Raw genomic sequence first — 23,703 nt, forward strand, 5'->3', positions numbered from 1 at the left:
CGCTGTAGTGCATGAGGTCCTAGCACCACGCTTTAGGAAGCACCAGGCTCCAAACTTTTTCAGTGGCCTCAGTAACAAAGAGACAGTGTATCCGAGGGACACACATGGAAGAGCTCCACAGAGCTTGAAAACTCGGGCTCATTTTCCTCTGGAAATGAATCTCCTGGAGCAAAAGGCGTCAGCCTTGTGTCTATCGAGCCTCATTTACCACCAAGGGGCCCAGTAATCATCTCAATAGGTATCTGGTTGTTACGGACCAAATGTTTGTACTCCCTCCCCCAAATTCCTATGCTGAAGCCTAACTCCCCAGTGCAGTGGCATTAGGACGTGGGGCCCTTGGGGTGATTGCGTCATGAGGGTGGAGCCCTCATGAATAGGATTAGTGTCCTTGTAAGAAGAGACTCCACAGAGCTCCCTTGCTCCTTCTGTCACTGTCACAGGAGGACACAGTGAGGAGACAGCTGTCTAAGAACCCAAGAGTGGGCTCTCACTAGACACTGAATCCCCCGGCACCTTGATCTTGGACTTTCCAGCCTCCAGAACTGTGAGAAATAAACTCTAATGGTTGTGAGCCATCTCGTCTATGGTATCCTGTAATTGCAGCCCAGATAGACTAAGGCTCTGGTCAGTTGTCAAAAGTGGAAAGAAATAAGGATGATTTTCATGTCTTTGTTAAGTGAGTTGCATTTCTACAACAGTCAAAATCCAGAGCCGGGGCAGAAGCTGAAAACAAATGAGCCTTTCAGGAATAAGGTACTCACGGATGTGCGACACGCCCGAAGTTGGTGAAGGGACCCTGGATGCGCTGCCGCAGCTCCTGAGCCCAGCGAAGACCCCCGGCCACAGAGGGCATGTTCTTGTGCCCTGAGGAGAACCCTGGGGGCACAGCACAGCCAGGCTGAATGAAGTGAGGTCCTAGGCACCCAGCCGCACGCTGCCCAGGATGCCCACCCTGCCCCGCTGGTCCACTGTTGCCTCATCTGCCTCCACACGCTAAAGTCACCCTCGCTCACCCTGGGATGGGGAGTTCCTGGGAGACCTCTGTGTTCCACTAAGGAATGAGGAAGGGTGACTGTGGGGAGAACATGAAACAAGTCCCAGCCCAGTTCTGCCACTCACTGGCTTTCTGACTTCAGGTCAGTGATTTTCAACCTGGCTGCACATCCAAGCCCCTTGGGAGTGGGGGGTGTCCTCTAAAAATGCTGATGCCTGGGCCCTGTCCTCTCCACCCCCATTTAAGTGGTCTGGGTGGGGCGCCATCGCTTGTATTTTGTAAAAGCTCTTGAGAGGGTTCCAATTTTACAGTCAGGGTGGAGAAACTTTGCCTTAATAGACAATTTAATTTCTCTGGGCCTCAGTTTTTTTCAATCTGTAAAATGGTTTATGTGAGAATTCCATAAGCTTATGAATGAGACAGGCCATGTAGGTTACAAAGTGCTTGACCAGAGTTAGCAAAGACTGGATAGTCTCACTTTTGTTTGCTTCTAATGAGTTGTCTGGATCTCACAATTATGATATTTTATTTTTAAAAACTCAGTTTCCAGCTTGCTTGGTAAAATTAGAAGATCTGGTGAAAATCAGCCACCTCTTCTAAGCAGCAGCTAGAGCTGAGTGGTGGTCTCTTCCTTTAATCTGTCAGGGACTCCACTGCTTCCCGAGGGCTCCGCTCAGCCCCACCTGCAGCACACAATTCTGAGATAATGCGGAAGGACCCCCCGCCTCGCATACCCCCTCCTCTGTAAGTGTGGGGGAAGCTGCGATGCGATAGTATATTACTCCTGTGATGATGTTGTGCTTCGTGGAACAAGAATATACTCCTGGGTGGGGCAGACTTAACCAGGTGAGCCGTTTAAAAGCAAAGCAATTTTTTGGGTTAGGGGCAGAAGGGGAAGCCAGGGATTTGAAGTAGGAGAAGGACTCAGTGCGCTATCACTGGCTGGCTGGTGGACGCAGCTCCGTAGCCTTCCCGCAGGGCAGGTAGTGGGAGGGGCCCTCAGCTGACAGTCAGCAGGAAATGGAGACCAGTCCTATCGTCACAAGTCACAAGGGACTGGATTCTATCAACAAAAATGAGCCCAGAAGTAAATTTTCCCCTCAGAGCCTCCAGATGAGGACTCAGCCCAGCCGATGCCTTGTTGGCAGCCCTATGACACTGAGCAGAGGACCGAGGCGCCCCAAGCAGGGCTGTTGCCATACAGACTGGGAGCTCGACTATGGGTGCCGTGGAAGCCTCTAAGGCTGCGACCCTCTGCTGTGCAGCGACAGAAAACTGACATGGCCTTGTAAGGTATCTGAGTTTTCAAATTCTGTACCTGACCAGATGCCAGGAGGATGGTCCCACATCAAGTTGAGGCCAAGAGATTTTCTGGGAATGACTTCCTAAGTCAATGCAATTCTAAATGACCTCAGTATGAAACCTGTTTCTAGACATGGTGGTCCTGCTATTTGGTTACTTAAAAACCTCAGAAAATATCTTGTTGCCTGATGAGTGAATTCCAGATTCCATAAAAATGGCCCTCAAAGCACTTCACAGTCTAGTCCCAAACTCCGTTGCTGACCTGATCTCCTTATACACACTTTGTTTGGCCACAGGCAGGTCCAACTGGTGCCTAGCACACATTCTTTGTCTTTTCTTTGGAAGTCTTGGCTTCTTCTCCCTGGCTGTCAACCCCCCAGTCTTCCAGGGATATCCCAACCACAGCTCCTCTTGTTTTATTACAGTTCTTTATAACTCAAGTCAGGGACTACTTAGATTCTGCCATGTAATGCTGTTCCTACCTGGTGGTGTGTTCCTTGAAGAACCACCCTGTAGTATTAATTAGTTTATCTCTTATCCTCACCTGCCTCTGCATATCTTGCCCGAAAATATGTCCTGCATGTAGCAAAGACTCAAGAAATGTTTGTAAAGCTGAATTGAACTTGTGTTTGACTTTCAAACAGGTAAGACAAGGCATCTACGAATTGCAATGGAAACGAAGACATCACACTGTGGCGTGGTACCACCCTTAGTCAGGCTTCCCAGTAGCAGAACCCCCCCATCCAAAAGCCCTGGCAACCAGCCTACCCAGTTCTGCTTCCTCCTGGACACGTTGACCATAGATTATCCTCACTGCATCCAGCTCTTGGTTGAACATTTGGATGAGCACCAGGTACTTATCAGATGCAACTTGTGCTATCAGAGGTCTTTCCAGGAGGGTGCCTGCTATGTCTAGCAGCTGCAGAAGAGGTGGAGAAAGAAGAGGAACAAGTCACAGATTCAATATTCCAAAGGTTACATAAATCTTGTGTCCTGGCTTTTCTTTCATATATCTAGCAATGTAAGAAGGCCAAACAACTGTTAATGTGCAACTGGATCAATAATTATTAATAAATGGATATTCATAGTCTGCCCCATCTCTCCTTTGCTTCTAAAGGAGGAGGATTCCTATCTGCCAAATTACCTATCGGACCCTCGAGGGATATAAGAATCTGGATAAAGGATAAAATAGAGAAAACTTAAAGTTGTCAGAAAGGTTAAGATGATCAATATTTAAAAGGCCGTTTAAAAAAATGACTTTTGATCCAAGATGGAGGAGGAGTAAGTGGAAGCTACACTAACCTCCTCTCAGGACCAACCTGGAATTACAACTTAATTGTGGAGAACTCATCTGGAATAACCAACTGAACAACAGCCTGAGAGAAGCCTTATGACCAAAGACAGACAGAAAAGGCCACTTCATCACAATGTGACTGGTAGGAAGTGCAGAGATGTGAAAGGGCTGGCTGGGCTCCCACGGGTGGCAGCTGAAGGGACTGAGAAACAGCTCAGCAGCTGGGGGTTCCCCCTGATAAGGGCAGGGTCTAAACCCCAAGCTGGGCTTCCTAGCCTACAGGAACAGAGCTGAAAGTAAGATAGCATCCAGCCTTAAAAAGTTAAAAGCCGCAGGGATTTTTTTTTTTTTTCCTAGCCTGAAAGAAACACCTGGAGACAAAGCGTTCTTAAAGGAATCATGTATGAAAATATATTGGCACCCACTTACCCTGGGCTCCAGCAGAGGGAGGGAAGAGAGGACTAGACATGCTTAAAGAGTTTGGGGCAGTGGCTTTGAGGAGGGAACTGAGGGAGCAGCTGACCAGGTCCCAGTGCTGACTCATTCCCCATACTGTGGGTAGACCATTCCCCTCCAAGTGGCGTCAGCCTGAGGGGAAGCAAAAGCCCCACCAGCAGGAATTAATCTGCCCCATCCTTGGTGCTTAAGCTTGACGGCTGATCACAAATTAAATAGATTAACAACTAAAGGAGACAAAGGCAGTAGATCCTTGGTAGTCTCCAACAGGCTGCCTAGGCCCAGGCTGGGACATGATGTGATGTCACCAGGGGCAGATCCAGAAAGTGCAGATTAATCTAAGAAGCAGAAACAAACAAAAAGAGTCACAAAAATGGGGAGACAGAGAAACAACCTCCCATCAAAAGAAAAGAAGGAATCCCCAGAAAGAGTGCTAAATGAAATAGAGGAAAGCAAACTATCACACATGGAATTCAAGATATGGATTACAGGGAAGCTCGATGAGCTCAGTGAGCTCAAAAAATCTACAAAGAACTCCAGGGAAACTACAAGGAACTTACTGAGAATTACACTAGCATGAAAAAGGACATAGAAGCTATCAATAAGAGTCAGGAAGAAATGAAGAGTACAATTTCTGAATTGAAGAACAAAGTAGAAGGAATCCAAAGTAGGCTAGAGGAAGCAGAAAATCAGATCAGCGAGCTGGAGGACAACATAGAAAAAATTCCCAGACAGTGCAACAAAATGTAAAAAGACTGAAAAAGGACGAAGAGGTTTTAAGACAGCTTCAGGACAACATGAAACATAAAAATATCCATATCATAGGAATACCAGAAGGAGAAGAAGAAGAGCAAGGGATAGAAAACCTGTTTGAAAAAGTAATGACAGAAAATTTCCCTAACTTGATGAGAGAAAAAGTCATGCAAATCCAGGAAGCACAGAAGGTCCCAATGAAGGTGAACCCAAACAGGCCCAGTCCAAGACACATCAAAATTAAAATGGCAAAATTCAAAGACTAAGAGAGAATCCTAAAAGCTGAGAAACAACTAATAACATACAAGGGAGCTCTGATAAGGCTATCATCAGATTTCTCAGCAGAAACACTACAAGCCAGAAGGGAATGGCAAAAAATATTCCAAGCAATGAAAAACAAAGGCCTACAACCAAGACTACTCTACCCAGCAAGGCTCTCCTTCAAAATGGAAGGTGAAATAAGGAGTTTCCCAGACAAAAGAAGGCTAAAAGAATGTATCTCCACCAAACCAGCACTGCAAGAGATGCTAAAGGGTCTGCTTTAAGAAGACGAAGAAACAGAGAAGACAGAGAGGAACACAGGTACAAAGGGGGAAAATGACAATGAATAAGTAACTGTCAATAATAACCTTAACTGTAAATGGATTAAATGCATCAATCAAAAGACATAGAGTAGCTGAATGGATTAGAAAGCATGACCCACATACATGCTGTCTACAAGAGATCCACCTCAGAACAAAAGATCTACACAGGCTGAAAATGACAGGATGAAAAAAATATTTCAAGCAAATGGACATGAAAAAAAGTGGGGGTAGCAATACTTATATCAGACAAAACAGATTTTACAGCAAAGGCCATAACAAGAGGCAAAGAAGGACATTTCATAATACTTAAGGGAACAATCTATCAAGAAGATATAACCCTTGTAAATATATGTACACCCAACATAGGAGCACCCACATATATAAGGAAAATATTGAAGGACTTCAAGAAGGATATTGAAGCAATTGACAATACTCTAAATCAAATAAACTTAATTGATATATATAGAACTTTTCACCCCAAAGAAGCAAAAATATACACTCTTTTCAAGTGCACATGGAACATTTTCAAAGACAGACCACATGGTAGGATGCAAAACAAGCCTCAACAAATTCAAGAAAATTGAAATTATTTCAAATATCTTCTCAGATCACAATGCCTTGAAACTGGAAATCAACCTTAAAGAAAAGACTCAAAAACATTCAAACTCACGGAGAATGAATAACATGATATTAAGTAATGAATGGGTTAACAATAACATCAAGAAAGAAATCAAAAAGCGTTCTGGAAACAAATGATAATGAACACATAACAGCCCAAACCTATTGGGCACAGGAAAGCAGTCCAGAGAGGAAAGTTCATAGCAATACAGGCCTACCTATGAAGGACAGAAAAAGCTCAAATTAAAAAACTAACCCTACATCTACAAGAGCTAGAGGAACAACAATAAACAAAGCCCAGAGTGAGCAGAAGACTGGAAATCATCAAGATCCAAAAAGAATTAAGTGACATAGAGACCAAACAAACAATTCAAAGATCAATAAAACTAGAAGCTGGTTCTTTGAAAAGATAAACAAAATCAATAAGCCTTTAACCAGGCTTATCAAGAAAGAGAGAGGACCCAAGTAAAATCAGAAATGAAAGAGGAGAAATCACAACTGATACCACAGAAATACAAAGGATTGTAAGAAACTACTATGAACAACTGTATCGCTAGAAATTTGACAACCTAGGTGAAATGGACAAATTTCTGGAAACATATAATCTTCCAAAACTTAATCAAGAAGAAGCAGAAAGCCTGAATAGACTGATAACAACTAGTGAAATTGAAGCAGTAATCAAAAAACTCCCAGCACACAAAAGCCCTGGACCGAGTGGCTTCATGGGCGAATTTTATAAAACATTTAGGGAAGAACTAATGCCTACCCTTCTCGAACTATTCCAAAAAATCCAAGAAGAGGGAAGACTCCCAAACTCTTTCTATGAAGCCAATATTACCCTAATTCCAAAACCAGGTCAAGACACAACAAAGAAAGAAAACTATAGGCCAATATTGCTGATGAACATAGATGCTAAAATCCTCAACAAAATATTGGCAAACTGGATCCAGCAACTCATTAAAAAGATCATACACCAAAATCAAGTGGGATTCATCCCAGGGATGCAACGATGGTTTAATATTTGCAAATCAATAAACGTAATACACTACATAAAAAAAATGAAAGATAAAAATCACATGATTATATCAATAGATGCTGAAAAAGTATGTGACAAAGTACAACACCCATTTATGATGAAAACACTCAGCAAAGTGTGAACTGAGCGAGCATAACTCAACATAATAAAGGCCATATATGAGAAACCTGAAGCCAACATCATACTCAATGGACAAAAACTAAAAGCATTCCCCCTGAGATCAGGAACTAGACAAGGTTGTCCACTCTCTCCACTCCTTTTCAACATAGTGTTGGAAGTTCTAGCCACAGCAATCAGACAAGAAAAAGAAATAAAAGGCATCCAAATTGGAAAAGAGGAAGTAAAACTGTCATTATTTGCAGATGACATGATAGTGTACATAGAAAACCCTATAGACTTCACTAAAAAACTACTTGACATAATAAGTGAATTTGGCAAAATAGCAGGGTACAAAGTCAATATTTGGAAATTGAAGGCATTTCTGTACAACAATAATAAAATATCAGAGATAGAAACTAGGGAAAAAAAAGGTCCCACTTACTATAGCAACAAGAAAAATAAAGTACCTAGGAATAAACTTAACCAAAGAGATAAAAGACCTGTACTTAGAAAACTACATAACACTGAAGAGAGAAATTAAAGAAGAAAAAAATAAATGGAAGCATATACCATGTTCATGGATGGGAAGAATCAACGTCATTAAAATATCCATACTACCCAAAGCAATTTACACATTCAATGCAATCGCTATTAAAATACTAGTGACATATTCCACAGACTGAGAACAAATACTTTAAAAATTTATATGGAACCAAAAAAGATCCCGAATAGCCACAGCAATCTTGAGACATAAAAACACAGTAGGAGGAGTCACAATACCTGATACCAAACTATACTACAAAGCCACTATAATCAAAACAGTCTGGTACTGGCATAAGAACAGACATACAGATCAATGGAACAGAATAGAGAGCCCAGAAATAAACCCAGAACTATATGGCCAACTAATATTTAACAAAGGGGAAAGAAACATAAAATGGAGTGAGAAGAACCTCTTCAACAAATGGTGCTGGGAGAACTGGACAGGGAAATGCAAAAAAATGAAACTAGAAGACCAACTTACACCACACACCAGAATAATCTCAAGATGGATGAAAGACTTAAATGTAAGCCATGATACCATAAAAGTCCTAGAGGAAAACACAGGCAGGAAATTTCAGGTATCCTACATAGCAATATTTTCACCAATATATCTCCTAAGGCAAGGGAAATAAAGGAAAGAATAAACAAATGGGACTACAACAAACTAAAGAGTTTCTGCTCAGCAAAAGAAAACATCAGCAAGATGCAAAGGGAACCAACCATATGGGAAAACATATTTGCCAGTGATATCTCAGACAAGGATTGATCTCCAAAATATATAAAGAACTTACACATCTCAACACCGAGAAGACAGCCCAATTAAAAAATGGGCAAAGGACCTGGACAAACATTTCTCCAAAGAGGACATACAGAGTATCCATAGGCATATGAAAGAATGCTCAACATCATTAGCCATCAGAGTGATGCAAATAAAAACCACAATGAGATACCACCTCATACCAGTCAGAATGGCCATCATCAATAAATCAACAAACAAGTGCTGGCGAGGATGCGGAGAAACGGGAACCCTGGTGTACTGTTGGTGGGAATACAGACTGGTGCCACCACTGTGGAAAACAGTATGGAATTTCCTCAGAAAAACTAAAAATGAAACTGCCTTTTGATTTAGCACTTCCATTGCTAGAATTATACCCGAAGAATCCTGAAACACCAATTCAAAAGAACCTCTGCACCCTTATGTTCATAGCAGCACTATTTACAATAGCCAAGTTCTGGAATCAGCCTAAGTGCCCATCTGTAGATGAGTGGGTTAAAAAACTGTGGTACATCTACACAATGGAATACTATGCAGCAGAAAGAAAGAAGGAACTCCTGCCATTTGTGACACCATGGATGGAACTAGAAAGAATTATGCTTAGCGAAGTAAGCCAGGCAATGAAAAACAAGTACCATATGATATCACCTAATACAGGAAACTCATGAACAACAGAAACAAATGAGCAAAATTGAACCAGAGGCATGTAAACAAGGAACAGACTAACAGTGGCAAGGGAAAGGGGGGAGGGATAGAAGGGAGGTAAGAAGGGGAAGGGTCTAGTCAAGAAACTAGTATAAATGACCCATGCACATGGACAATGGGGTGGAGATTGACTGTGGGAGAAGGGGTGGGCGGAGTGGGGGGAAGGAATGGGGGGAAAAGTGGGACAACTGTAATAGAAAAGCAATTTTTAAAAAAGACCTAAAACAGAGAATGAGGGTGAAAATAGAAAAGAAAAAAATAAGTAGGCTAGAGGTTGAGGACAATTTGGAAGGCTAAAATTTGAGAGTAAGAGCAAGAAAAAAGTTTCAGAGAGAACTTATTCTTGAACTAATTTCTGAAATCAGTTCAAATGCTAAGAGAGAGAAAACAATAGTCTTCCTGTGCAAGTTATGGAATGCCAGGTATTTATTAGAGGTCAATGTATTCAATGGCTAAGGAAGCCTGGCAATTTGGGTTACCCAATTTTCTAGAAGAACATAGATTCCAGTCTATGTTTGGGCGTTTTTAGTGACTGGAAACTTATATACTTCTCAAGAAAGTCCATTCTTTCTTTCAACATCTTTGACAAAACTCTCTTTCCTCTATTGAGCCAAAATCTGCCTCCTTGTAATTTCCACTGACCAATTCTGGTTCTAATCCTTAAGGCTTTACAAATTAAGTCTCTTCATAGATTATAGAAGATCTATCATGTTCTACCATGTCTTCATGTCTCACAACTCAGAATTCTCAGTTGTGAAGCCTTGTAGATATTCATCATCTTAAGCCTTCTCCATATTCTTGTACCATCTGATCTGGGCAGTACAAAGCAAGGGCACAAGTCTTTTTATTCTAGTCCATAGCACTTGAATGCTATAAGCAATTACATGGTAAGTGGTTTGCCTCAGCTTGAACCAACATGACAGCAGTGGTTAAATAGCCATGGTATTACAGAACCATGGATTCAGAATGGTGACCACAGTAGACATCTTTACTTTTAATGGGTACTCCACTAATAAGACCCAAGGTAAGCATTTCAGAAGGAACTCTTTTGAAAAGTATTTTTACTTCATCGTGTTTTCAGAAAAGCAGTAGGAACAAACCAAATTTGGCTGAGAAGCCAAATTCTGCACACTCTCTTGCCCTAGGACACTCACAATACATCTCTATTAGACTAATAAGAACAATTAATATCTGCAAGAACAAAACAATTGGAAGAGTATCATCACCCTCCTCTAATGAGGGTGGGGGTAGAATTGAGCACAGGGGTGGTTTCCACTCTATTTGTACAGACCTTAAAGGCATGCTCCAAATCAGATGCATCATCAAAGGCTTGAGTTAAGATAGTCCCCAGTCTTTGGTCAAGATCTTCTACTCTTTGGTTAAATTTAGAAACATCATTTTCAAATTCCTGAGGAGACATAAGATACACATAGAAAAACATAATTTTGCAAAAGCCAGTGCCCCTATACTCTTTACTACTAATCTTTGCACTTGAATCAGTTATACCAAGGATTTATTTTCATTTTCCAAAATTCACCTTGGCATGACTTAGATTTTATCCATGTGGATGGATACCCCACTATTGCAGCATTTTTTCCCTAGAAAAAATGATAGAGTGAGTCAATCTATGAGGTTGGCATTCTTTTATTCTATCTCTGTGCCCCCCTTCCACTCTCTGAGGTCCTTTCTCTATCACCCTCAGTACCAGCTCATGCCCTCTCCAAAAGCCACCTCCACAGCAGCAACCCCAGCAATGGGGCTATTCCATCACATCTCTGTTTTCCTTCCTCTCCCAAGCCTAAATCTTATTTTTTTCAGTGTAACCAAACTATCTAGCCATTAGGAAGAAGGTAAGCTAATTAAACTAATATACACTACATCTAATTACACTTTAACTGGTTAAGACAACAGCTAGTCATTGTTCCTAAGATTGCCAAATTTAGCAAATAAAAATATATGATTATACATTTAAATTTAAACTTCAGATAATGAATTTATTTTTAGTATATGTCACAATTATTATATTTTTATCTGGCAACCCAAAGGGCATTCTCCTCTTAAAATGTAGCAACTTACAGAGAAACTTGTTAACTCAAATCCCTAATTTTTGGAATTATTTTTATTTGTTATTATTGTTTTACAATAGTATTCATATTCCTACAAAAATACAAAATAAAAAAACATAGTATAATTCTATTTTCCAAACCCAACCACATTAACATTATAGTATGTTTCTGTGTGCATAGAATTGTTTTATCATTTGTTTCATTTATTTGTTTCATTTTAGAAAGTACATGGTTGTCTTCAGAAGATCCTACAGAGACAACTCAAAAAGTTAAAATAGTAATAATAATGATTGCTTTGTATTACACCTTTTATCCTCCCTCTTTTTGTCTAATGTTTAGAAGCATTATCTCCCCGGGTCTGCTAAGATCTCCCCAGACATCTTAAGGTGCTCAGAGAAGATTTCTGCTCTAATTTCTTTCTCCTTTTCCCTCATCTACTCTTAGAATTCCTTCTCCAATAATTAGCCATTTCTTTCTCAGAGAACTCTATTCTGTATTTCTGTCTGGCCCTTTTCCTTCTTTTTTGTCTCCTGTGGGCTTTTACACACAGATCTCAGCTTTCCTCGGATATTGGTAAGACATGAGCTCTTATGTTCCAAACATGAAAAAGATAAGGTCTGTCCAGAAGGTATCCAACCATGTAATATGAAAAATAGAGACATTTACTGAAGAAGATACAAGATACAAGAAACATTGTACATAGGACAATGATGCCTCAGTCCCCTTCAACGTAGGCACCTTGGGACCTCACACAGTTCTCCCAATCGCCATCAGCTGCCCCATCATATTTTCCTGAATCTTATCATCAGTCTGAAATCTCTTTCCTTTCAAAGGTGATTTTAGTTTTGGGAAAAGCCAGAAGTTGCAGGGCACCAAGTCTGGGCTGTAGGGGGGCTAAGTCACCTGGGAGATTTGATCTTTTACCAAAAAACTCTGCACAAGATGTGATGCATGAGTGGGTGCGTTGTTGTGATGAAGCTGCCAATCACCAGGTGCCCACAGCTGCGGCCTTCTGAATCATCCCAATAGTTTCCATGGAGGAATGTTCAAGCTTAACGTAAAATTTGATGCATGTTCATTGCTCTGTTCACTCAGTCATTTTAAATGCAGTGGCCTCACAGTACCCATGCTCACTCAATGGTGTCTATCGCCCCCACTGACTAGTACAGTGAAGTCGTCATTGTTCACACATGCACATTCCAATTCACTCTCCTTGGCTACCAGGATACATCGATTTTACTCAAACCTTTCTCATTATATTAACAATGGCTGGACTTTTTATGGACAGACCTTGTACATCTCTGGCCTTTCCCTCACCCCTGACTGCTCCCCTGGAAACCAGAGTCAGATCAGAAACACTAGGCTACTGCTTCACTTATCCCCCACCTCACCCCAAGGCATTAATAAAGTTCTGCCCAGGTGTGCCTGGTCTTCATGTAGCAGTTGATGCTCAAAGCTTAAAGCTTTGGACGCTGCAGTGTGGTCACAGCCTCCACATGGCATCATCCCATATCTATCCTAGCATCTCTGAAACCCTGGATATCATCAGTCCAGTCTGGAGCAGTGAGCAGTTAAATAAGCCCTCCCTGATCTTTCTCCTGACACAAAGAATAATTAGGAATGAGCTTCCCTTCATAAAACCACTGAGACCACAAAGTCAAAGGAAACAGGGAAAACGCAAGTAAATCCCTGGACCCCATGGGCGAGACGCATCTGAGAAAGAGACAGAACTTGTGAGGTAGCCTCCCCGAGCCCTACCGTGCTCTCAGGGTCCAGGCAGTCATAGGAGGACTCTGAGAAGGCTCTGCACAGCTCTTGAAATTCGTCACACATTTGCTGGACCTGCTGACTCAGGATGTTCCCTCTGAGGCCACTGAACTCCAGCTTTTCCAGTTTGTGAAAATCCAAGGTTGTCTTCAGAAGATCCTATAGGGACAAGTCACTAAAGAGTTAAGATGATGACAATGATGATGATAACAACAGCAGATAATGCTCAAATGAGTATGAAAAGGGCTGGAAATCACACGGGTATGGGGGGTAGGGGGTGGTTGCTTAGGAAATGTGAAGGCTGATTTGTGTTGTAACCTTATTATTAGATTGGGCTGGTATAAATAACTCTTGGTTGAACATGATAACAAAGCAAAGAGAAAGTACAGATAAATAAAATTCACACACACACAGAAGATCCAATTTATGCTTCAGCCTTTCTGTGTCTTCTAATAAATAATAAAATATAATAATAATAATAATAATAATAATAACATTTTTACATGATTAGTGGTTTTACTACCAATTAAAAAAAAAAAGCATTTCAAATGGACCATGTTATCTGGTTCTAGAATGACAGCGATCGCAGGGGATGTTCACAGGAAAGCAGGTCCTCCAAACCATCCTGAGGACAAGCCCAGAGGGTGACACCAACAGTCTCAGCAACTACTGCCAAGAAAATAAATCTGCAGAGTTCTCCTGCATATGCGACAGAGTACACCATGCAGCCAGCTGGGTGACAGTGGGCAATTACTTGACGTCTCTGTGTTGGGTTTGTTCATCTGTAACAGGATAGTAACAGTAAGAGGTAAATAACATGGAGAGGTAAATAAGTCAATGCAGGCTTAGGATTTAGGCCAGTGCCCAGCACACAGTAAATACACAGTAAGTGCATATTATTGTCACTGTTGTTGGTATGGCAGTGTCCCAGCTGTGCTCCGAATTAAGTGGCAGGTGGACAATGCAACCCAGAGCCTTGGGGAGGAGCCCTTCCCAAGTCCATGGGATCTGTGTCACCTCTGATAGGACAGGAGCCTCCAGAACACAACTAAGATGACAGGTTGTACTATTTCTCTCTCACGAAAACTGGTCTGAAATCACGAAAGCTCCAAACCAAGATGTTCTTCCCATTACAACCTCCCATCTACGGGCATGGCTCTTCAATAGGAAAAAGGGAGCGGTACCTTTGTGTGACTTTGGCAAACATTTGGTGTGGATCCCTGGGCAGGGGTGTTCTACCCTGAGGAAGTTTGAGAGGCAAGAAGAGGAAATACAATGTCATGATGCTGAAAACCCAGCAGGTCCTGGTTCCACTCTGGGAAACTCCCTCTGTCAACGGCCACCACTCCGGGTTGACCCATCAGACGAGCAGAAGGCTGCCTGACTCCTTTCTCTTGCTGGGACTCAAAGCCAGCAGCACAAACAGAGGCATTGGGAAGCGGTAAGAAGTCTGACTTCCTCCCCGTTGCCAGGAAGGCACCTGTGCAGCCTTGGGCAGGCATCTAACAGACCTTTTCTGCTCACCTGTGTTCAGGCATGGCTGTTTGAAGAGGGAGAGGAAAGAAGAGGAAAGAACCAACCAAGGAAAGAAAGACATAAACCTGAAGCAGGGATTCTTGCCACCAGTGGTGGGAAATGGAGTGGTCTATATTTTGAAACACCTTCAACTTTATAACTGGCAGGAAAACAGAATGAATTAGACTTAAATGAATTTGACTTAAATAGTAATTCAAATCATTCAAAAAGTGCTTAGTGCAATAATGTTATAGTAGCACTGTATTTGTGCTGTGGAATGTCACCTGGGTACCTATTTTTCATAATTCTGTGGATGTCAATTTCAATTTTATGAAATACTCTCTAACCATTTTAAAAGACTGCTGCATTTTGATATGTTTGATTGCATCAGAAAACTAGATTATCATTTTGTTACATTATTTTATTTCTCAAGAATACTTGAAGCATGGCATGGGTGATCACAAGGTTGTTTCATCTCCAATCTAACAGGTAAATCATAGGCATTAGGTAAATATTTATTTAATCATTCAATTTTTTGGAAAAACTCTGGTCACCAAAAACAATGGATATATACATTGCTTTATTTAATTTAACAAACACATGATGGGCAACACATTTATTTGGGGTTCAGTTCAAAGTCTTAGACCTATTCTTACTTCTTGTATTAAAAGGCCCCAAATTTCCACTCCATCATTCCCCCGCACTCTCTCTCCCTTCACCCTTCATAAGCTTTCTTCAGAGCTGTTATCACCCTCTGGAATTATAATATACTACTTGGCATTATATTATTTTTAATTTCCTGCCCATCTTTCTCAGTAGGTTGTAAATGCCCCAGACGTACTACTGTATCTTCAGTGCCTGGAAAAGGCTCCGATGTTGAGAAATATTTGTTACATGAATGAATATACGATCTTTGGCCTTTGACTTATCTACAGGACCTCCAGGGGAAGGTGACAGGATGGTAGAAAATCTAAAAAATATGGGCTCAGGAGCAATTGAGAAAATTAGATAAGAAAAGAGAATCAAAAAGCAAGGCTGAACTGTGTCTAAGTGTTTGAAGGGCCTCAGTCAAGTGCAATGCAGAACCTTGCATGGCCCCATTCTGAGAGCAGAGTGAAGACAAATGAGCAAACAGAACAGATTTGGCCTCATCTTGTACACTGAACTTATAAAATTTCTAATATTTGACCTACCTAAAAATGGCAATTTCATGTGGTTCCACTTTATAAAACAAAACCATCTAATGCTTAGAAATGTCCAACTACAGCATGGGCTGCAGAGAGAGGTAGTGAGCTTTCCATCTCTGGGTGGATTTTAGAAGTATTGCAGAGAAAATTCCTGGATCTGGCAGGAAATCGTTTTGCAATTACAGAAACAGAAACAGATTTATCAAAGTGACTGTGACAATATGTTTGACTCCTTATGTAGCTCTTTTCAGCATTTATTTAAAAGTCCCACAAAACAGACAAAAGGCAATTTAAATCAATAAGAGGTTTAAGTGATATTTTTAAATACCCATTTTTATTCATCATAGTTGTAAGCACGTGAAATTCATTATGTCATAGACGGGCTGAAAGTGTCAACTGGGAGGGCAGGATATGCAGCACTGTGGGCAAAGCCTGGGATGGGGCCAGAAACCCTGGGTTATACAACCCTGGCCTGTCATTTACTAGCTATGTAGCTTAAAGCAAGACACAACTCTTCGCAGCCTCACTTCCCTAATCTGCAAATGAGTTTGCTAATACCTGACTTCCTGTGGATGAGGAACCGGCCTTGATGGGGCGTGACTAACGGGCAGCAGCTGTAATCAATTATCATCACCCTGACGTCCATAGGTCAGGTTGGTGGGTAAGAGACCCGTAATGGCCCAGGTACAGGTGCCCCTTTCCAGTTACCGCAGAGAGCGCGGAGTCCCAGGCAGCTGACGGGGATAATGGCCAGGCCCACAAACACAAGCCCGTACTTGAAGGGGAGGTCGTGCCGTCTATCTTAAATGTCTTCCGAATTCATTAAGGAAGAGCACAAAGCAGACATCCACAGATGAAAATCTCAAAAGGTTACTGGGCAAAATACCGTTTCTTTACCTGAGGACAGTGGCCGACCTTACGGAGCTAATGGTCTGCTGCATGGCCACAGGCTCAGAAGGGCTGAAAGGAGAGCCGGCCCAATTAGGCCAGGATGAAAGGAGCAGCAGCAAAGCTGGAGGCGGCAGGAGGAGCTCGGGGACGGCTGTGTTAGGTCAGCTTATTGCCTGCTCCCTGCTAATCACCTCGCATACAGCCTCAGCAGGAAGGCATTCTGCCTCCAGTGACTCACAGCTTTACGAAATTTATAACGAAAGCAAGGAGGGCTCTCTCCACGCTGCTTACTTACTGCATTGTTTGGGGGGCAGTCTGCAGGCCAAAATGTCAACAGGGGATCTGCAGCATCTACGATGTGACAGCACAAAAATGAACTGTCTGGTGTGTGTATGCATGTGTGGTGTGGGGTATACACGTGGGGGTGTGTGCGTGGTTTGTTTGGGGTGTGGGAGGATATGTATGAATGTTTTATGTGCGATGTGTATGTGTTTTGTGATGGGTGTGTGTTGTATGTGCGGTGTTTGTGAGGTATGTCTGTACTATGTGTGTACTCTGTATGTAGGTGTGGTGTATGTTGTATGTGTGTACAGTGTGTGTGTGAGGTGTCTGTACTGTGTGCATCTATGATGTGTATGTACTGTGTGTACATGTGCTGTGTGAGTACAGTGTGTAGATGTAGTGTGTGATGTGTAAGTGATGTACATGCAGTGTATGTACGTGTGTGCAGTGTATTATAATGTGTACAGTGTATATGTGTGGTGTGGATCTGTGTTGTGAGTGCAGTGTGTGTATGTACAGTGTGTGTGGTGTGGTATGTGCAGTATGTGTACAGTGTGTGTATGTATGTGTGGTGTGTGGTGTGTGCCATGTGCACATTGTTTGTACAGTGTGTACATGCATGGTGCATATCAGTGTTGTGTGTGCATTATGTATGTACAGTGTGTGGTGTGGTGTGTTTGGTGTGTGTACTACATGTGTATGGTGTATGGTGTGTGAGCTGGAGCATCCAGTGGGAAGACAGACTGAGGGAAGGAATAAGATGTAGCTGAAAGGCTCTTTTCCCCTTCGATTTTTGACTGTTCAAATTGGAAAGATTTTATGCACTTTTGGGATTTGCTTAGTAAGTTGTAAAGTCAAATATACCCCTTTCGTGGAATGCGAATTACAGTTTTACCCAAATGACTTATTTAGAAAAATGACCTAGAAATCATGTTGTAAAACAGACTGTGCAAAGGCAGAATAGAGTGTATAAGGCAGAATAAAACCACAGAACCACTTTGGGGCCCTCAAAATGGAGGGAGGGAAGGAGGGAAGGGGAGGCAGACTTCTAGAACCGCCTGGGAGACATACAAGCTTGATAAAAAGATGATACTTGGAGCCATCCGGCCCCGGGCATAAATCCCAGCCAGGCTGCCTGGCCCCTTTGAGGACAGGCAAGGGGGCTGATGTGCCGGGCTTAGGGGCGCCCACTGGCTACAGTGAGGGTGCTCATGCCTTGCTCTTGGGCCCCCTGCAAGGGTGCTCGCCCTGGCTTGACACAGGCTCTTGAAACATGTTAGTTTTTTATTTTTCTGTTCTTCTTCCTCTCCCTCCTCAGGCTAAGCTCTCTAAGAGAGGGGCTGGGTCACTGTGGTGAGGAGGAGGACGGCAGCCTCCTGAGAAGGCAGCCACCCCACATGCTGCAGACCTGCTGAAAGCTGCTCAGCCATGCACTGTGCAGCCCCCACCTGCGCGCCCCACCTTCGTTTTAACAGACCCCCCGAGGGGACAAGTCAACCGGCACACTGAAACTTTCTTGTGTGGAAAAAAGCAACACAAACCAGGGGGGGGGGAAATGCACGTGGACGATGGAGGTTACAAACCAGCCCTCCACAGCCGACTCTGAACATGAGCGTGGAGAAGGGCAGACACACTGACGTCATTTTATTAACTTAGCTTCGTGTGTTTATTAATTGCAGCTCCCCGCGTCTCAGCGGTCACATACTGTATTAGAATAGCAAGGTGAGGAAGCCTAGGTTCGTGCTAATTCTTGCTGAAGAGAAGCAGGTTAATCCCATTTAAACAGGCATCGATCACAGAGATCCACAGAATGTTAACGAAAGGGCTACATGGAATCTGTTGCGCACGATCGATAGTCCCGTGTCCCCGCTGCACTGAGCTCAGTAGGAAGGGGTGGGGGAGCTAGAGGTCAAGGGGATGAGGCGGAGCAAATGATTTGAAGCTGAAAAATGAAAGAGGGATGGAAATACTAGGACAGGTGACAGAAGCAGCCACAGGAAAAAGGAAAATGATGGAAATTCAGGGTGAACAAAGAGCTAAGGGAAACAAAAAAGAGGGGGGCTTGGAAAACAGAGAAGGGATGGGAGACAAGTAGGAAGAGAAGGAAGATGAACAAGAATTGAATAGGGAAAAGCAGTAAAGAAAAGAAATAGTAGAGTTTGACCTCAGAGTAAATAAGTAAACGGGAGCACAGGGCAGAAAAGTTAAGGCCAGGCGAAGCAGGAAGACTGAGAGTGTGGTGACATTCAAGCCATCCTCTCATTAAACAGGGACAAATGCTATTCATGCGTCTGCGCTCTTGATTCAGAAAGGAAAAGCAGCCTGAGAGCCGACTACTGTGAGGGTAATGACTCCCGGGAGACTGGTGGCCCTGGCTTGTGTATTTACTGAACATACCCTGCAGGTTAGGCGCCGCAGAGTTAGAATAGCTGTCTATATGCAGAGTCGCATCAGGAGCATGTGTGCACAGGGCGGGGGTCCCTCCCACAGTCACTTCTGAGCTGTGCTCGGCTTTTACTCCCAGGGCCTCCGCAGGGCTGCAGAGCCTGCAAGGCTACTACGGTAAAGGCGGGCCCTTCACCTGGTCCGCCAGGCCTCAGGCAGGTTGGAGCTGAAGGTCTGTCACCCCAGCCTAACAACAGGGAGGGGACCGGTGTGGGAGGTGAGAGGAATACAGAGGAGGGGGAGGGAAGGAGACGCTGTGCATCAAAAGCTGCTCTGGAAATGCTTGTGGGGTAAATGGGGCATTTAGGATAAAGCCAGCAATCAATTATTTATATTCTCCACGATCCCGATGCAGGATTTAAGGTGTGCCTTTCCTAAGATCTAGCTTCCGGATTTCTCATTTATACATTTTCTCTGCCTCTATGCGCTCTTCTTCATCTTCTTTCCCCAGCAAATTTCTAGTCTACTTTCAAAATTGATTTCCACTTTCTCAGAGCCCCACTGGATTAGGGATTCTCCTTTCTTGCTCCCAATAACACACCAGTTTTGCTCATACCATGGCATTTAATACAGCCCACTGAAGTTTCCTGGTTCTCTGTCTTTCCATCCTTGGACACCCACCATTGGGTTATCCTATCCTGTGCTATGGTTGCTGGCCCAAGAGCTTCTTATAGGTAAATCCATGCTTCGGTCACCACTGTATCCCTGGCAGCTGCTCATGGTCCAGTGAATGGCCATGTTGAATCAATATTTGGGAATGGAAATGAACAGATCAATCTCATACTCTTGTCTTCATAATCCCATGGTTTATGCCACTCATCCCAGCCTCTTCCCAACAACTCCCCCTCACCAGCCCAATGTCTGCTGATCATAGCTAGAAACGTATGCTTTCTCAGTCTTTCTTGGCCATGGTCCTAATCTTGAACTTGACCTCTAATTTCCTAAAGAAATTTTAGAATAAGTATGTATTCATTTTATTATGTCCACTGTCCTTCCCTCAACATTCAATCAGCAAGTATTGAGCTGTAAAGTCTTAAAACACCTGTTAACCACATTAAATTCTGAGGTTAAAAACTATAAAAAGAAAAAGCTTCATGCCTCCTCACCTGGTCCTTAAACTAATATTCACATTAACTTTTAAATAACTGGGGAGAGACACAACTTTGAGCAAAAGTCCCATTTCTCTTGTACTGGAATTCACTAGTTTCGTAGCGGAGAAGGGTAAGTTCAAAGCAGTGGCTTTGTGGGGATGGCCAGATGCATCCAGATCAGCTCACTTGAATTTTGCACATTGAACTTCTTAGCAGAAGGTTATTTGAAACAAAGATTGAAGATTATAGGCAATTTGAAAACCAACTGAATTTGTTGTCTGATTTCTTGGGCCTTCTTCCTAAATGAATCTATAATCAGACTTTCTAAAACTTCTAATAGAACCACCATTACATGATGATCAATCCAAACACTTACTGAATCTTCCTGTGGGTTCTTCCAACCAAAGGACGGTTGGCCACCACATGGTGCTGGTCATTTTCCTATTCGCTTCTTGGATCCCTGGATTGCTTACTCCCGCAGGGGGCTGGGAGCCCGGGGGGAATGAGCACACTCACCTCCACCATGTGCAGTCGTCTCAGGAAGCTGTCCAGTCGCACAAAGACCAAAGAAGATTGGAAATCCCACTCCCTGACTTCCTGGTTCTCTTTGAAGTAAGTGTGCAGATTCTCCCTTCTGTCCTGAAACACCTGCTTGAAGAAGTTCAAGGTATCCATGACCACTTGCAGTTTTCTCTGACTTTCTTCGACCTCACTTTTCAGGAGGTCCTCTGGGCTGAGATAATCAGAGGCCTGGAATGCAAACACATTAGTGTCACTAAGCCTGGTTGCAAGTGCTGGACACTCCACATCTTTGCCAACTCCAGCCCTGAACTGAAAAATTGCCTGAGTAATATTTTTAGAAGTATAATATAAGAAACAGGTGACTCCATCCTCAGTTCCGCAGGTGGATTGGGACCTGGGTTCAAGCCAAATAGTCAGTGATTGACTTAGGGCAAGTGACCAATCAGAGACAAGAAAACACCAAGAGTCTTTTGTTGGGCCAGCTGGGACTGGAGCAGGTATTCTTTCCCAGGTGTTCTTACTGACTTTCAATAGTAAAATAATTTGAGTACAAGAATTCTTTGAACCATAATTACTATATTTCCCTGTCTCTAAGAGACTTAACCTGAAAAGCTGTGGAGCTGAAGTTGTTAGATAGCCATCTTCACCACAGGGAGGGACAAAAAAACGGGATCCTGATGGCATCATCTAAGGCCATGGTAGGCCAGGGGTAAAACCAGTCTTGGACTTTGAGGTACATGAACCAATAAATTATCTTTCTTGATTGGGTTCTCGTGCCCTTTCAACCAAGAGAGTCCTAGCTGACAAACATGGAGTGGTGGAAGTGCTGGTCTACAGATCAAGCAACTGGGCTTCCAGTCATGGGCCGAGTGACCTTTGGCGACTTTGTTGACCTCCTGGAGCCTTAGTCCACATCTTTAAACAGTAATAGTAATTTAATAAGGCTCTCCCGGCCTGCCTTATAGGGTTCATCTGAAAATGGCCAGGGTCATGAATGTCACTGCAATTTGGATCCTGCAATGTGCTCCATAGGTGTTACGTTATAATGAGCTCCTCTTATGAGCTCCTCTTTAAACTTGCTCATTGCTTTGTCAGGGTCCCAGTTCCTTAGATAAAAAAGAAGCCAATCTCGGGGGAAGACCACCTAAGCCTCCTTAAGATCTCCAGTTCTGTTCAGACACACTCCTGGAGGTTTACACTGCCCTGGTTGGTGCTACCAGAGTCCCTAGGAAGGAGGAGCATAAAGCATGTGAACCCAGAGACCGCATTTCCGTAGCTCACAGGCACTGAGTTGGTGGTGTGTGCAGGGTGCACTGAGCCTTGCCATGTGTGATTACATCAGAGCCTTACAAGCACCCTGCCCCCCTCTGCAACAGGCCCCCTCTTTTTCCCACTGCACAAGGAAGGAAAGTGAGACACACAGAAGATAAGCAGCTGGACCAGGGACACGCAGCTAACAAGTGGTGACGCAGGATTTGGCAAAGAGATGTCTGGTTCCAGAGGCAGCATTCCTGACGGTTAGGCTTCACTGCTCACTGAATAACAGGCTGTGGGTGCAGATCCTTAAGGAGGTTGAAATTCACCACCCTGACCCTTCATCAGAACCTGGGTTTGGGGCAGAGGGGAAAGGAAGACTGTATAATGCATCACTACTGGAAATGTTACTGGCTTGACTAGTAAAACAATTCAAGTGGGAGAACCCTGTGGACCATAATTAGTTCCCTGCCCTAAAAAATGCACACTTGACTCTTCTCTGTGACTTGATGCCAACCAGCCCCCAGGGGGAGGTCACTGGGAATCCTGGGGTGACTAACCTGCTGGATGAGAAGGTTGCAGATCTCCTGCAGCAGCACAGTGAGCCGCCCTGGGGAGCAGTAGGACTTGCACGTGGCCCAGATCAGACAGACCACGTGGAGCAAAGGTCGGAGCCGTGGCTTCACCTCTGGAAACTCCATGCTCTCTAGTGTTTCCAGGTGGCGGTAGAGCGGCATCAGGTGTGTGTAGATGTCCTTTGCCTCCATTACAGCTGAAAGAAATTGAAAACAGTCACCGTTCCCTGCCTGAGCTCAGATCCACCAGGCTGGAGCCCTAGTGCCTGGGAAGTGAAGGGTCTGAACTTCTTCAACTGAGAGAGCAGAGAGAAAGCTGGTCTCTCCAAAACTTTCTAGCTCTTAAGATAATATATTGAAATCTGAAGAGCTCTGGGCAGCTACAATAATGGTCTGTGGAGCCTTTCTTATACATTCTTACATCTGACCTTCTTCTTGGCCCTTCCAGCCCCAGTCTGATGCTCTTCGTGGGGAAGCTGCCCAGTAATTATTTGCTGATGACTTTGTTGCTGATATCTCTGAGGCAACACAAAATAGATGACAAGAGGACAGCTTTCAGAGTCAAAAAGATGTCTTCGAACGCCAACCCAGACACTTAACCCGCTGTTTGACCTTGGGCACATTTAACCTCTCTGAACCCCCCAAAACAGGTTTGACAGTGACTAATATAAAGAGTTCTTGCGAGGATCTGAAGGTAGTACAAATAGACTCTTCATACACAGCTAGCACAATGCTGGACCAAAGCAGGTGTTCCATAAGTGGTAACATCCCTGATGAATATTTGCTATTAAAAAATCTCATTGAGCTCTTATGGAGGGGAAGTCACAGGGAACAGAGAAATAGCACAAACTGATGATAGCAAGAGAAGCCAGGAAAATCTCCTACCATTTCCTTTGAACACAGCCCAGGAGAGGGAAGTGCCTTTCACCAATCATCTTATGGTGACAGG

At 43.3% G+C, this 23,703-nt stretch overlaps 1 protein-coding gene across 1 annotated transcript in view; it reads right to left on the minus strand.

Annotated features, from left to right (window-relative positions):
* DNAH9 (dynein axonemal heavy chain 9) overlaps positions 1-23,703 on the minus strand; it is a 303,753-nt gene that overhangs the window by 265,085 nt on the left and 14,965 nt on the right. The window contains exons 5-10 of the mRNA XM_090290843.1: positions 22,740-22,951; positions 20,920-21,153; positions 12,984-13,151; positions 10,451-10,567; positions 3,065-3,215; positions 762-876 (exon numbers count right to left, since the gene is read on the minus strand). Of these exons, the coding sequence (XP_090146969.1) occupies positions 762-876; positions 3,065-3,215; positions 10,451-10,567; positions 12,984-13,151; positions 20,920-21,153; positions 22,740-22,951 (997 nt within the window). The remainder of the gene's footprint in view (positions 1-761; positions 877-3,064; positions 3,216-10,450; positions 10,568-12,983; positions 13,152-20,919; positions 21,154-22,739; positions 22,952-23,703) is intronic.

Source organism: Furipterus horrens, unplaced genomic scaffold, assembly GCF_987537825.1.
Source record: "Furipterus horrens unplaced genomic scaffold, mFurHor1.1.pri manual_scaffold_11, whole genome shotgun sequence".
Taxonomy (NCBI): Eukaryota; Metazoa; Chordata; class Mammalia; order Chiroptera; family Furipteridae; genus Furipterus; species Furipterus horrens.